The sequence below is a fragment of the Pleurodeles waltl genome, chromosome 3_1 (assembly GCF_031143425.1).
Source record: "Pleurodeles waltl isolate 20211129_DDA chromosome 3_1, aPleWal1.hap1.20221129, whole genome shotgun sequence".
Taxonomy (NCBI): Eukaryota; Metazoa; Chordata; class Amphibia; order Caudata; family Salamandridae; genus Pleurodeles; species Pleurodeles waltl.
In genome coordinates, this window is record NC_090440.1 from 420,951,156 (window position 1) to 420,965,789 (window position 14,634).

A 14,634-nucleotide genomic window follows, 5' to 3' on the forward strand; every position below is an offset into this window, starting at 1 on the left:
TTGTTAAATCCCTGGATCTCACCCCCAGTGTGGCCCTGCTGAAAGACCTTGGTGGCCTGTGGGCAAGCGTACATTCACTTGGATTGCCAAATGGTGCACAACAGAGACATTGCCCAGAAACGGAAATCCCCACAGGCCCCCTCCCTTTGGAGTGGCAGGCAGGAATGGACTTTCTTGCCCAACAGGAAAAACCTATCAACATCGCAAGGGGCTGCCCGCACAAACATGGGAAGATATGGGGAAGATGGCGAGAACACCAAGGTCTGGTTCTGCCGGACTGAATATTGTCTCCTACTGTACTATGATATCACTTGTGATAATGGCCACTGGTGTGTGTTGTTTTTTTTTTGAAAAACAATAAAATGTGTTTATAAAAAAACTGCATGTCTATAAAAATTTTGTGGCCATTTCTATGGAAAATATGCTGCCTATAAGAGACAGTGCACTGCAATACCATGCTATGTTAATCTATTTGCAACAATATTTTTCAAAATACACTACTTGCTACATTCCACATCCTTACTACTCTTCTGCTCAACGGGCTTGGCACATGTGCTCCAATTGTTGTTTGTGTGAGTCTTGGATTTTCAACAGTCCTTATGACTTTGCTGATATAACACCGAAGGCAGAACCCACCTCTGAAAATTGTTGCAGTACCACAGCCCTCTCCTTTATGTTTGCTACTCTGGAGTGAGCATACATTTTCTCCAGTGGGGCTCGATGATTTGCAACTGGATTAGGTGTCTTTCTAGTCTGCTGTCATCGTTATGTAACCTACTCTGTTGAATTCGTAGGGTGTAGGCAATTTGAGGTTTTGACTATTCACGAGACTCCTTTATGTGCTCAGTCGAAATACTTTCCCACTCCTTCTTTGTTGTATTTGTCCTGGTTTAGTCAAAGGCAGAGGTTGTGTTGCAATGGTTTTATTGCTACAACACTTGCTTGTTTCAGATTGTCATTTTCCTGTGGAGCTCAGGCTCTATTTCAGTAGGTGTAGGAGCTGCTTGACTACTAGCTATTGTTTCAGGCTCTATTTATAATAAAGTTCCATCTTCCGTCTTCCTGCCTCTTGCATCTCTTTTCAACAAATATCAACCAAATGTCTGAAGGCTTTCTGGGTAGTTATTTGCGAAGGAGAGCTTTAAACACCAGACTTGAAATATGCCACCTACAATATAACATAGCGTTTCTGAGAAACCTCATGAAGTTGCAAACTTAAGAATTTTGCACAACTTTGCTGCACAAAAATCAGCACACAGTCTTACCAGTAATCAGTTAGAAATGTGAAATTATTATAGAACTGCTAAAGGTGGAGGAGTGTTGAATGCTTTCAGACTCATTACTTTCACGGGCTAGTCTTTGTTTTACAGTTATTGGAAGATATGATGACCTTCCAAATTTTGGGTATCATCTAACATTGTCTGGTATCCTACTTTTTCAGATTCGGTGGAAGTTTATTTGCATTTTCCGAACTGATTAATGGGGTGACAAGAAGATTTTCTTCAGAGTGTGAGTTGAAGCAGGTGAGTCATCATACTCAAACATACCGCAAAGGAGGTAACAGTAGTAGTACTATTTGCCATTGGAATATTAGTGATGTGTTTAAGCAAGAGTGACCAGTTATCTCCCCTAATACAAAGGGACCTAGTTTAAGCTGATTTTTGTAAGCCTGAATTAATTGCACAGCAGTGTGAAATACCTGTTTTCCCAACTCTAAAACCTATGCTTCTGCCCAGAGAAACATACGCTATCATGCCATTGGCTAGTTGGTGTATTATTCTATTACATGTGAAGTGGTTCCACTGTGATACACGTGGGATTATTTTACATCTAAAATAGTAAGGTTAATCATCACTCTTTCAATAATTTATGCCAGGGACAATCATCATGCTTTCAATACCTTATGTCATTCTTTGATCTTGTGAATAAGGCAATATGTGTTTAATTACATCAGGGATTATTTTATTGTTTTTACCAGCATTGCAGTGTGTGCTTGACTTTAAAATGACACCCAGTTACTCCTCTTCCTTGCCACCAAGCTGCTAACTTGGTCCCGATCTTTTATTGCATTAGAGTTTTTGTATTCTTTTTTGTCAGCGCTTGAGTACAAGTCTGACACTAACATGAGCGCTTGGCAACTCCTTTTCCCTGATGTGGCCATGCTGACCACACTTGTGTACAATGACTTCTGTCCTCGGTCGCCTTAATTCTTCTCAAGCAATGACCTTGCCCAGTGACTCCTCTCCACTGTTGGCAGGATGCTGCTCTCGAAATGAGAATACCAGACAGCTCCATCCCCCCGGCATTAAATTATCTGACACCCTTTCCTATGCTGCCAGGCCACTGTATCCTTTGAGTGCGCCAGCAGTTCTGATGTGATCCTATTGCTGGGTCACTGATGCCTGGTGGCTCTCTTCCACTGCTGACAAACACTATCAGAGGCAAAAGGCGTGTCTTGTAAATTGCAATATGATCCGTACCTACTGGTTGGTTTGATTAACCTATTTCTGGAAAGTTATTTAGGTAGAGATTTATGTGCAGCACCACTTTTCTTGCACCCCGTAGCATCCCCTAATGCCACCATGTGTGCATTATATTTAAAATACGGCGCACCATGGTCGTAATCAGGGGTACTAGCATCATCATTTTTTATGTTAGTATGGTACTTTGCAGGATTAGCATAAAAAATGTTGACGCTGATCCTGCAGAGCACCCAGAGGCCTATTGAAAACAATGGGAGACTCCCTTTAACGCCTGTTCTTAGCAAGTGTTAAAAATGATGATAAAAATGATGCAAAGAAATCTCCTAGATTTCTTTGCGACATTTTTTCAGCCCCCCTAATGCCGGAACGCCCCCTTGCATAACTTATGCCTGGCGCAGGCATCATGTGGCGCAAGGGGTTGCAAAGTGGAGCAATGCAAACATTGCACCACACTGTAAATATGGTGTGGTGTTTTTGGCCTTCCAACACCACATTAGCATCAAAGAAATTACACTAATGTGGCGCTGGAATAGCGCTAGGCCCTCTTAAATCTGGGCCTAAGTCCCTCACATGTATCAATTGGAATGACATTCACAGACCATCAGGATAATTTTGATGTTAGTTACGTCCGGAGACTAGCAATCCAGAATACCCTGTAAACCTTTGGGTGGACAGAGGCCTGGGCGCTGTATTAACAAGGCTGTCCCATGTAACTTTGAAATCTCAGGGGTTGTAGAGGAGCTTTGCCAGCTCACTATGGCCCATATTTATACATTTTTAGCGCCGCATTTACGCTGCTTTTTGACACAAAAACGGCGCAAACTTTCAAAATACTATTGTATTTTGTAAGTTTGCGCCGTTTTTGCGTCAAAAAGTGGCGCTAAAAAAGTAAAAATATGGGCCTATGTACTTTAAAACAGTGGTTGCTGATGAACGTTTTCAATGGCCGTTTATTTGATGGTATAAATTGTACATAAAACTCTATAGGTATTGACCAAGCACTTATGAAATATTTCAATAATAAAGAGGAGTGTTAGAGAAGCCCTACTCGTTCCAGTTGTGTCCAGGATTATCTTTTTCAAGAAACCTTTGTAAAATGACGGCACAATTTATCTTGACAATTTATCATCATCATCAAATAAAAATGTATTCAAATAGTCTAAGTATTACAGCAGTTAAAATGATCTAATTATGGAATGTCACAAAGCCTTTCATGTTTTAAAAAAGGTTACATATCTTGTTCCTCGTACCTTCATTGTGCCCTTCCAAATAGATTCCCAGTCACATCGTTTGTCTGAGAATCTAATTGCAGTTAGCAGGGCAGACAAATTAAACATTAAACAAAACAAAGCTCACAATCACAGGCCCTTCACAATAGATCGAGACAAATCCTATATACTCTTCCAGCAGTGCTGTTTTTCAGTGGTATGTGGCATACAGGATAAAACGAGAGAAGATAGGTTGGACCTATGCGGCATACTCCAAAATGTTCTAGTGATAATGGCAAATAAAGTTTTAGGAGCTGAATTGGTATTGTTCCACGGAAACAAAATCAGCACATTTATATATTTATTTTTTATGGCGGAATGCATTCACATTATTCAGATATTTCACCATGAAGCACATAGAAAATGTACTTGAATAAGCTCCGTTTGAACAAACAGAAACTTGTCATTTTCCTGAAAAAAACATTTTGTCCCAAAAGGCCAGGTTTGAATCTTTAAGCAATGCACTGTTGATCTCCAAACATCAGGTATGCATTTTCATAAATCATTCATGTGTTCCACTGTAAACATGGACAAATCCTTCTATTCGTCATCATCATCCTCAACAACAAATATTAGGAATTTTCACCACCACTGTTTTAGGGATAGTCAAAATTACACCAAGAATGGCCACAATGGGGCAAGGATGGGCACCATGGTGCAAATACCATGATAATACAATAGTCACAATTATTTAAAGAACATCTACAATATGTGAGGGTTGGTCAGTGTTGGACTTGGCCCTCTCTGCAGGGAGGCTCCCAAACTCTTTGCCTTCACCCCTTCAATTTTTACTAATTCGTTTTTGCTAGCCTTAGGACTCTGTGCACTTTACCACTGCCAACCAATGCTAAAGTGCTTGTGCTCACTCCCTAGAAGATGGTAAAATTGACTCACGCTAAATTGGAATTTTTAAATTAGTTATACATCCTAATAAAGTGGTATAACATATTCCCAGGGCCTGTAAGTTAAGTGATACTAGTGGGGCTACTGAAAGTAGTGCACCACACTTACAGCTGATTGGTTTATTCAATTTCGTTATAAGTCTCTAGTAAAGTGATATGCCCAGAGCCTGTAAAGTAAATGCTACAAGTGGGCTACAGCACATAGTGTGTCACACTCTTAAGAGTACCCTTAGTACATGTCCCAGGTCTGCCATTGCAGCCTAATGCAATTTTAAACTGTCAATTCGACTAGGCAAAATAACCCACTTGCCAGGCATTAAACTCCCCTTTTATTACATGTAGGACACCCCTAAGGTAGCCCATAGGGCAGGGTGCATTGTAATTAAAAAGTTGGACATGAAATTTTAAGTTTTGCAAATCATTGTTGGAACTGGGGTCTCTGGTTGGCAGTCAGTTGGCACTCTGTCCAAGCAGGGACCCACACTCTAGTCAGGGTAAGGGAGATACACAGCTCAGATAAACCCTGCTCACCCCCTTGGTAGCTTGACACAAGCAGTCAGGCTTATCTCAGAGACAATGTGTAAAGTATTTACACAACCACACAGTAACACAGTGAAAACACCACAAAATGACTCCACACCAGTTTAGTAAAATAGCAAATATTCATCTGAATCAAACAAGACCACAACGACAAAAATCCAACATACACAGGCAAAAATATGAATTTGTAAAGCAAAAAGAGTCTTGATCCATAGAGATCAATGGATGCATTGTTTTAGCACAAAGCACCGATATGCATGAAAAATAAAGCCGCACGGGCAAGCGTGCATCTGAAAAGCAAGCGATGCGTCCATTCCTTACCCGCAAATTATTCTTTCTCTGCCGGGCTAGCGATGAGTCAGTTCCCAGACCAGCAGCCTCAGGTCCATGCTGTAATGTTGAAGATTTTGACGCCAAGGGATGATGCGTGATATTTCAGAGGCACCGCAGCAATGAATCGGCACTGAGCTGGCAATGCATCAATTTCACCGGCACTGTGTTAATGTTTCAGCCGCAGTGCAGGCGCTGGGTCGATTTTTCTGCCACTCAGCTCCAGTGCATGGATTTTCTCTGACAACTTCTCCTTCCAGGAGCCCAGGGACTGAAAGTGGCACGACTTGGCAAGTCAGGGGAGGGGGTCTCAGCAAGAGAGCTCAGGTGCTGGCAGATGAAGTCCTTGATGTCCCTTGGACTTCTTAACAGGAGGCACGCTCAATCCAAACCCTTGGAGACTCTTCACAAGCAGGACGCACAGCAAAATCCAGTATTTGTCCTCTTTAAGGCAGAATGAAGGCCAACTTAGCAAAGCACACACAGCAAAGGGACAGTATTCCTCCTCCAGCTCTTCTCCCTGGCAGGGGTTCCTCTTGATCCAGAAGTGTTCTAAAACTCTGGGGTTTTGGGTCCACTACTTATACTCATTTCTGCCTTTGAAGTGTCTGTTGTTCACAGGTCCTGCCTTGCCCTGGCCTGGCCCCAGACATACTCCAGGAGGTTGGAGACTGCATTGTGTGAGGTCAGCCACAGCAATTTCAGGTGCAGGTGTTAGCTCCTCCCTCCCCACTCTAGCCAGGAAGGCTCATCAGGATATGCAGGACACAACTCAGCTTCCTTTGTGTCACTGTCAGGAGGGAATTCACAAACAGCCCAACAGTCAGTCTGACCCAGATGTGGCTTCCACAGGCAGGCAGAGGCACAGAATGGCCAAGCAACAAAATGCAACTTTCTAAAAATGGCATTTTCAAGCACACAGTCTAAAAAGCGACTCTACCAAAATATGTTTTTGTTTTTTAAATGTGAGCTCAGAGACTCCAAACTCCACATCTCTATCTGCTCCCAGTGGAAAACTGCACTTAAAATATATGTGAAAGCAGTCCCCATGTTAATCTAAGGGAGAGATAGGCCTTACAATAGTGAAAGCTCAATTTTGCAGTATTTCACCATCAAGACATGTAAAACCCAAGTACATGTCCTAACTTTTTAACACTGAACCCTGCCCATGGGGCTACCAAGGGCCTACCTTAGGGGCGACTTACATGTAGTAAAATGGGAGGATTGGGCCTGGCAAAAGGGCACACTTGCCAGGTCAAATTGGCAGTGCAAAACTGCACAAACAGACACTGCAGTGGCAGGTCTGAGACATGTTTACAGGACTACTCATGTGGGTGGCACAATCAGTGCTGCAGATCGATTAGTAGCGTTTGATTTACAGGCCCTGGACACCACTAGTGCACTTTACTAGGGACTTACTACTAAATCAAATATGCCAATCAGGGATAACCAGTCATAATCACAGCTTAAACAGGGAACATTTGCACTTTAGCACTGGTCAGCAGTGGTAAAGTGCCCAGAGTACCAAAAACAGTAAAAACGAAGTCCAGAAAACAGTAAAAAATAGAGGAAGCAGAGGCGAAGAGACAGGGGAAACCATACGAAGAATGCCATGTCTAACAGTCATGTTAGTGATAAACTCCTAAATTCCCTTTTTTCACTCTTGTGAGGTCTAACTCTCCCATATGAAATCATTGAGGCCCTCATTATGACACTGGCGATAAATCCTGCTTACTGCCACGCTGATGGCCTCCAACATACTACTGCGGTGGCGGATATCTATTCACCATATTATGACACACACACACCAATCCGACAGAATACAGCCACATACACAAATACCCCAGACCAAAGGTCAGTGATAAAGTGGCGGTCCCAAAACCCAGACCGTTACGCCAACAATACAACGCCTATCACATTATGACCCACGAAACACCACAGTGGACATTCAACAGCAGTAAACCATTGACAGTACGTACCGCCGCGCTCAGAATGGACACCCACATACAAAACAACACTACATTGGCCAATATCAAAAACACACACCTGATACCCATGCACACACCACACGCACACACCCACACCACTATAAAACACACACCCACATTACCCACAATCCCTTACGAACAACAATTGCCACCAGGAGACTGAGAAGAAGAGCACAGTGACAACTAGAGACACACACCACTTACACCCATAAACCCCTCACGCACTCCACATCACACACCCCACAACATAACCCAACACACCCTCACCAACACACAGCACCCATGGCACCAGAAAGGCAACCCCTGCTTCACTGAGGAGCAGTTAAGAGTCCTGGTGGAGAAAATTGTCAGGTTAGAGCCACAGCACTTTGGAGCACAGGTACAGCAGATATCTAGAACAAGGATGATGGAGCTATGCTGGAGAATCATGGAGAGTGTCAACACCGTGGGACAGGGATGACATCAGGAAGAGGTAAAATGACCTACAAGCAAGGCACCAGCTCGCCAAACAGAGGACTGGCGGTGGACCCCCCCTTCTCCCCCATATCTCACAGCATGGGAGGACCAGGTACTGGCAATACGGCATCCTGAGGGACTCGCTGGAGTTGCCGGAGGACTGGACACTGGTAAGTCAATATTTACTACCTATCACCCCTCCAATACCTGTATGCCATCTCACACCCTCACCCTCACTCGCATCTCTCCACTCCATGCCACACACTGCACCTACACATCTCAATAACCCCAATGCCAAGCCCTGCATGCCATACCAATGCATAGACACCGCTCCCAGCCCTGCCTGGATACCCATCACTAAAGCATGCACAGCATAGGGAAACTAACATAACCACAATAAATCACCATACACAAGCAAAATCTGGCAGGGCAACACCAACCATAGAGGGTAAGCTAAGGAAGTACAAGTATCATACACTTAAAGCATAATACATCATTTACATCCCAGCCCTGCCTGGATACCCATCACTAAAGCATGCACAGCATAGGGAAACTAACATAACCACAATAAATCACCATACACAAGCAAAATCTGGCAGGGCAACACCAACCATAGAGGGTAAGCTAAGGAAGTACAAGTATCATACACTTGAAGCATAATACATCATTTACATCCCCACTGGTACCCCAGCCAATGTCGGTGGAGAGGAGGTGCCACAGCTATCCAGTCCCCCACCAGAAGATGCCCCCAGTGATGACAGTAACTCTGGACTTCTGGATCTGGAGGACCTACCTGGCCCATCAGAGACTACTGGACAGCCGGTCACCCAAGCCCACTCACAGACCACCACAGAGCCTCCCCCATCAGGAACCAACACCACAGCACCCACCCAGCGTACCCAAACCTCTGTCCTCAGGACATGTCAATCAGCAGTGTGCCCACCTGTACAGGGACCCCAGGACACGCCTCGACCCCAAGACAATCAGGGACCTGGGGTCAGTGGCAGTGGGCACACCTTTCAGGGGACAGGGGCACAGGCCAACAGGGAAATTGGGAGGACTGCTGTGCGCCAGGGGGAGGACAGGAGCAGGGAACCGGCTCTCCAGGAAGCACTCTCCGAGATCCTGGGAGCCTACCAATATTCCAAGGATACAATGAGCCAGATCCTAGACAACGTGCAGGAGAACAGGCGGCTGCAGGAGGGACAGTATCGGGGGATCAGGAAGGACTTGCAGTCCATTAACAACACCCTGATCTCCATAGCAGGGGTGCTGGCAGAGATGATCAACATCATGATGGAGGCAACAGCACACCAGCGGGCGCCTACCACTAGCCAGTCAACTGAACAGCCCTCCACTTCCGCTGCCGCTAGTGGCCAGGCTGCCCCCCCCACAGCACTCACAGGCCACCAGCATCACTCCCCCTCAGAAGGTGAACCACCCCGCAAATATTTCCCGCGAACCAGACAGAAGCCAGAGACACTTGCCAAGACCACCGGCAGGAAATGAGACTCTCCTGATTGTCCCCCTTGTGTCCCACTCAGCCACCTTGTCCACCTTGAACTGCCATTGATCCACTTCCTATTTCCCTTTGGACACTGCACCTGTGCTACAAACAGACTGGAACAATACCCTGGACTCTCCTTCATCTTCACCCCATTCCATTGCACTTTCCCCTCTATTTCTTCTCACTACAATAAACACTCTTGGAAAAAACTCGACTACTAGTATTTCATGTATTGCAAATTTGTATTGATTGAAACAGCTACATCCATTGCAAATTAACTGTACATAGTGAGAGTTTAGAAAGAATGACCTGTTGGTAGCTGTAGTGATCAAATCAGGACATTGTTGTCATATCACCATCTGTAAAATGATAATCCATAGGTGACAGTAAGTAGAGGTAACAAGTGGGTAATGCCAGCATGCCACTGCCACACAGAATCCAACAATAGTCATGGAAATGTGAAGTTGCACTGTCTCACCTGTGTGTCATTGAAAGTACTGATGGATCACTGATGATCTGTTGTCCACATGCTCATACTCTGTTCCTCATCCTCACTGTCCTCAGGGTCCACTGATGCCACAGGGGCATCTCCAGTCTCCTCCTCCTGCAGAAAAGGTACATGGCATCTGAAGGCAGGGTTGTGCAACATGCAGCATGCCACTAATATCTGGCAGACCTTCTCGGGTGAGTACCACAGGGATCCACCTGTCAGATGGAGGCACCTGAACCTGGCCTTCAGGAGGCCAAAGGTCCTCTCAATGATCCTTCTGGTTCACGCATGTGGCTCATTATAATGTTCTTCAGCCCTTGTCCTGGCATTCCTCACAGGGGTCGGCAGCCACAGTAGGTTTGGGTAGCCAGAGTCACCTGCAAGTATTGAGGGACAACATTTAGCCACACACTATCCTATTAGGTTAACAGCAGAGGACTACACTAACATACACTGGGTGGGGACCAAGGCTCACCTATAAACCACACCCTGTGCCTCTGTAGTTGGGCCATCACATTTGGGATGCTGCTATTCCTCAGGGCAAAGACATCAAACATTGACCCAGGATATTTAGCATTGATGTGGGAGATGTACTGATCTGCCAGGCACACCATCTGCACATTCATGGAGTGAAAACTCTTATAATTCCTGTACACCTGTTCATTCTGCCGGTGGGGGGACAAACACAATATGCGTTCTGTCATTCACACCAATAACATTGGTGATATGTCACATTACATAGAATCTGGCCTTCACTGTGGCCAAATCTTCTACCTGGGTGAAAGCAATGTAGCTGCACAGGGCAGAAAACACTCTTGCCAGTACGATTGAGAACATTGGCTGTGACATTCCGGCTGCCAAGCCCACTGTCACTTAGAAATAACCTGTTGCCAGGAAATGGAGCACAGATAGAACCTGCACAAGAGGGGGATCCCAGTGGGATGACGGTTAGCTGAAACCAGGTCAGGCCCCAACTGGGAACACAGCTCTGTGATTGTGGTCCTGTACAGTCTATAGGTGAGTTTAATGTGCCTGTCCTCCAGGGTAGCTAAGTCCACCAGGGATCTGTACATGGGGGTATGTCTCCATCGCCTATTCATCCCCAGCGGTAGGTATCTAAGGTACACAAGAGTGAGTAGGCTGTCACAATTTGAACAACTATACCACAACAGCAGTCCACATTGTGCAATTATGTATTGGGACAGTGTAATTTTCAAAGTATGTGCCTATTTATCCTGTGACGCAGCAATTATCGATAGGCCTGCTCACCGCCCCTGAAATGGCGACTGCGTGTCCTGTGTGGAAGGACAGGTGGAAGTGAGGTAGTTCCGCCGACATTGGGCGTTGTGGCAGTAGGCGATCGTGAACCGCTGTACAATTTCTTATTGGCTAATAATGGGCCCTATGGAGTACAGTGGCCAATGGGGATGTACGCTGGTGGTGACGGTGTACACCGCCACGGACTTGACTGCCATTTTCTAAATCATTCTTCACTTGTTTCCTGACCTTCCACAGGAGAAGACCTATACTGCATGTGCTGCTGTGACCTGTGTCTGGAACATACCATGGCCCATGTGACTGGGGAAAGGGCCCCAGCCTTCACTTCAGAGGAGTCGGAGCAACTAGTGGATGGGGTCCTACCACAGTACAGACTGCTGTATGGGCCTCCAGACCAACAGGTGAGTTCACTGTGGGCACGATGCATGTGGCATTGATGCATGAGGATTTGTGTGAAGGCAATGTGTAAGGGGGGAATATCTGTTGGTGGTGTACATGTTGTGCACTGGGCAATGTGTGTGCCAATGGTGATGGAAACGGGTATGGTGGGCCATGTGTATGACAGCCTGGACTATTTAGTTTTATGTTGTTTTCCTGTCTTTATTGCTTCTGCAGGTCAGCGCCCATCAAAAGAAGGGAATATGGTGTGCCATTGGCAAGGAGGTGAGGACCCTGGGGGTCTATCGCAGCAGAGCACCCACTGTCGGAAACGGTGGGAGGACCTGAGACGCTAGGCACGGAAGACTGCGGAGGCCCAGCTGGGGATGGCCTCCCAATGAGGAAGGGGTGTCCGTAAGACCCTGATTCCCCTGATGGCCTGCATACTGGTGGTGGCCTACCCTGAGCTGGATTGGCGCTAGAGGGAATAACAGCAGTCACAAGGGAGTGAGTACAGTGGGTATCATTACAAATCTTGGCTGGTGAGGTGGTATCCGGGTGGTGGTTGTGTGTTAGTGGGTGCCCCTAATGCCAGGCCAGACATTGCAGCATGGGTCCACTGAAGGGTAATGGTTGCATGACAAATACAGGTAACCAAGCTTGTTAGTAGTCACTTCTAGGTAGGGCTGCGTGGATCCCAGGTGTGCTGCAGTTGGAGGTGTGTGCTCCTCATCATGCCTTGGTGACTAGCCATTTCACTGGTAGTGCAATGCATAGTACGTGGGCCTGTTCCCTGTGTGTGAGGGTGCTGTGTACACCAACGGTGGTGTTGGTGCAGTCACCGATCCAGTGTGTTCTTTGTCTCTCTCCCCCCTTTCTTGTTTTGTCATCCTATCCTTGTGTTCATTAGCATCATCTGGCAGAGCAGCAGGGGCACAGGCAACAGAGGGAGCTGCATTCCACATGACCCTGGCGGCAGAGTCCACCAATGCCGAGAGAAACAATGGGACAGAAGGCAAGGGGAGCACCACAGCGGAGACTGGAAGGGGCAACACAGACTCTGGTACCTCCTCTGATGGGAGCTCCCTGGTGGTGGCAGACACCTCTGTGACCAACCCAGCTCTAGTTACAGCTGCCACCCCTGTACTAGCACCGCCCTCCCAGTAACCCCTCAGCAATTTTCCCGTGCCAGCTCACCAGGAAGGTGGGCATCTCCTTCACCCCGGCACCTCAGGCCCTGACCCAGTGAGACCTGCTGCCCTGAATGAGGAGGCTAGTGACCTCCTGAGATCCATCTCTGTAGGGCAGTCAACCATTGTGAATGCCATCCAGGGGCTGGCATCCCAGATGCAGCAATGCAATGCATTCCTGGCGGGCATTCACATTGGATTGGTGGCCCAACAGAGATCGATTTAGGCTCTGGCCTCCTCTCTGATGGCAGCCATGGTCCCTGTTTCTACCGTCCCCCCTCCAACTACCACTTCCCAGTCCCATTCTCCTCAACCCTAACCCATCCCATGCACACCTACAGATGAGCATGCACACAAGCCAACACACAAGAGTGGCACAGGCAAACACAAGCACCACATTTAATTCCACAGGTACTCATACAAACACCATACAGTTGCAGACACAACAACATCCCCTGCCTCCACTGTCTCCCCCTCTTCCTCCTCCTCCACCTCCATCCCAAACACATCCACACTCACACCTGCATGCACTACATCAACATCCACTATCAGCATCACCACACCAAGCAGAACACAAACCTCACTGGCAAACACCTCCACAACAACCATGCACGCGTCCCCTCTGTCTTCTCCCAACATGTCTGTCCCCCCTCCTAAAGGACACAAACTCAAGTACTCAGACACCCAACAGCCATCCACCTCACATCAGCTTACAGCCCATGCACCTGCACCCAAATCCAGCAGACATAGACCTCCAACAAACACTCCCTCATCCTCCACTCCCATTACTCCAACCGCCCAAACGTCCCTAAAAAGCTTTTCCTTTCCCAAATTGACCTCTTCCCTATCCCTCCCCCATCCTACATGTATGAGCAGGCTACCAAGGACACAGACCAGCACCTCAGCCAAACAGTCCACAGGGACAGTGGTAGCACCACCTACTCGTGGTGGGAAGGATACCAGACCTACAACACATAAGGGGAAGGACCCAGCACTACCAGGGAAGAAAGGGAAGAGTCCTGCACCAGCTGTGGAAGTGCAGCCATCAGGGAGTTCAGGGGCTGGCCAGGAGGCTCCTCCAACCACCACCACAATGCAGCCATCAGTGAGTGCAGGGGCTGCCCAGGAGGCTCCTCCAACCATGCAGCCATCAGTGCGTGTAGGGGCTGCCCCGGAGGTTCATCCAACCACCACCGCAGTGCAGATATTGGACAGTGCAGGAGCTGCCCAGGAGGCTCCTCCAACCACCACCACAGTGCAGCCTTCACCGTCGGTGGACGCCATGTAGGCCACCCTCCAGGGGCTGCTGTGCAGACTGCCCAGTCCAGACCTGTGGGCAAGTCACCCACTCCAGAGACTGGCCTTGCACTCCCCAGGACAAAGCAATGGGCATGTTGCCCCCTCCTGAACCAGTGGGCAAGTCACCCACTCAAGAGACTGTGGCCTTGCACTCCCCAGGACAAAGCAACGGGCACGTTGCCCCATCCAGAACCTTGCGGACGTTCCCATATTTGGCTGAGATGCCCCCCCATCCCCTTTAGGTGCCTTCCCACTTACAAAATGATGCCCCTGCAGTGTCCTCTGTGGCTGTGTGAGGACCTTGGACTGTGCCCTGTGGCCCTGTGTGCCCTCATAATTTCGGACTGGGCATTGGCCCTTTATGGACTTTTGTATATGTTTGGTTCGTGTGGTGGATTTTGCTATGCTAATACATTGTCGTTATTCCAGCATTATGGTCCGTGTTTTATTATGCTGTGTGTCTTGTGCGATTGGTTAATGTGTGCAGCTGATTGTGTGTATGGTGTGTGTGTGTCGGGTGTGTGT

General features: G+C 47.3%; 1 protein-coding gene across 1 annotated transcript in view; it reads left to right on the forward strand.

Annotated features, from left to right (window-relative positions):
- Positions 1–14,634, forward strand: part of LOC138284184 (aminopeptidase Ey-like) — a 663,484-nt gene that overhangs the window by 613,107 nt on the left and 35,743 nt on the right. Inside the window, exon 20 of the mRNA XM_069222683.1 lies at positions 1,442–1,523. Coding sequence (XP_069078784.1) covers positions 1,442–1,523 — 82 coding nt within the window. The remainder of the gene's footprint in view (positions 1–1,441; positions 1,524–14,634) is intronic.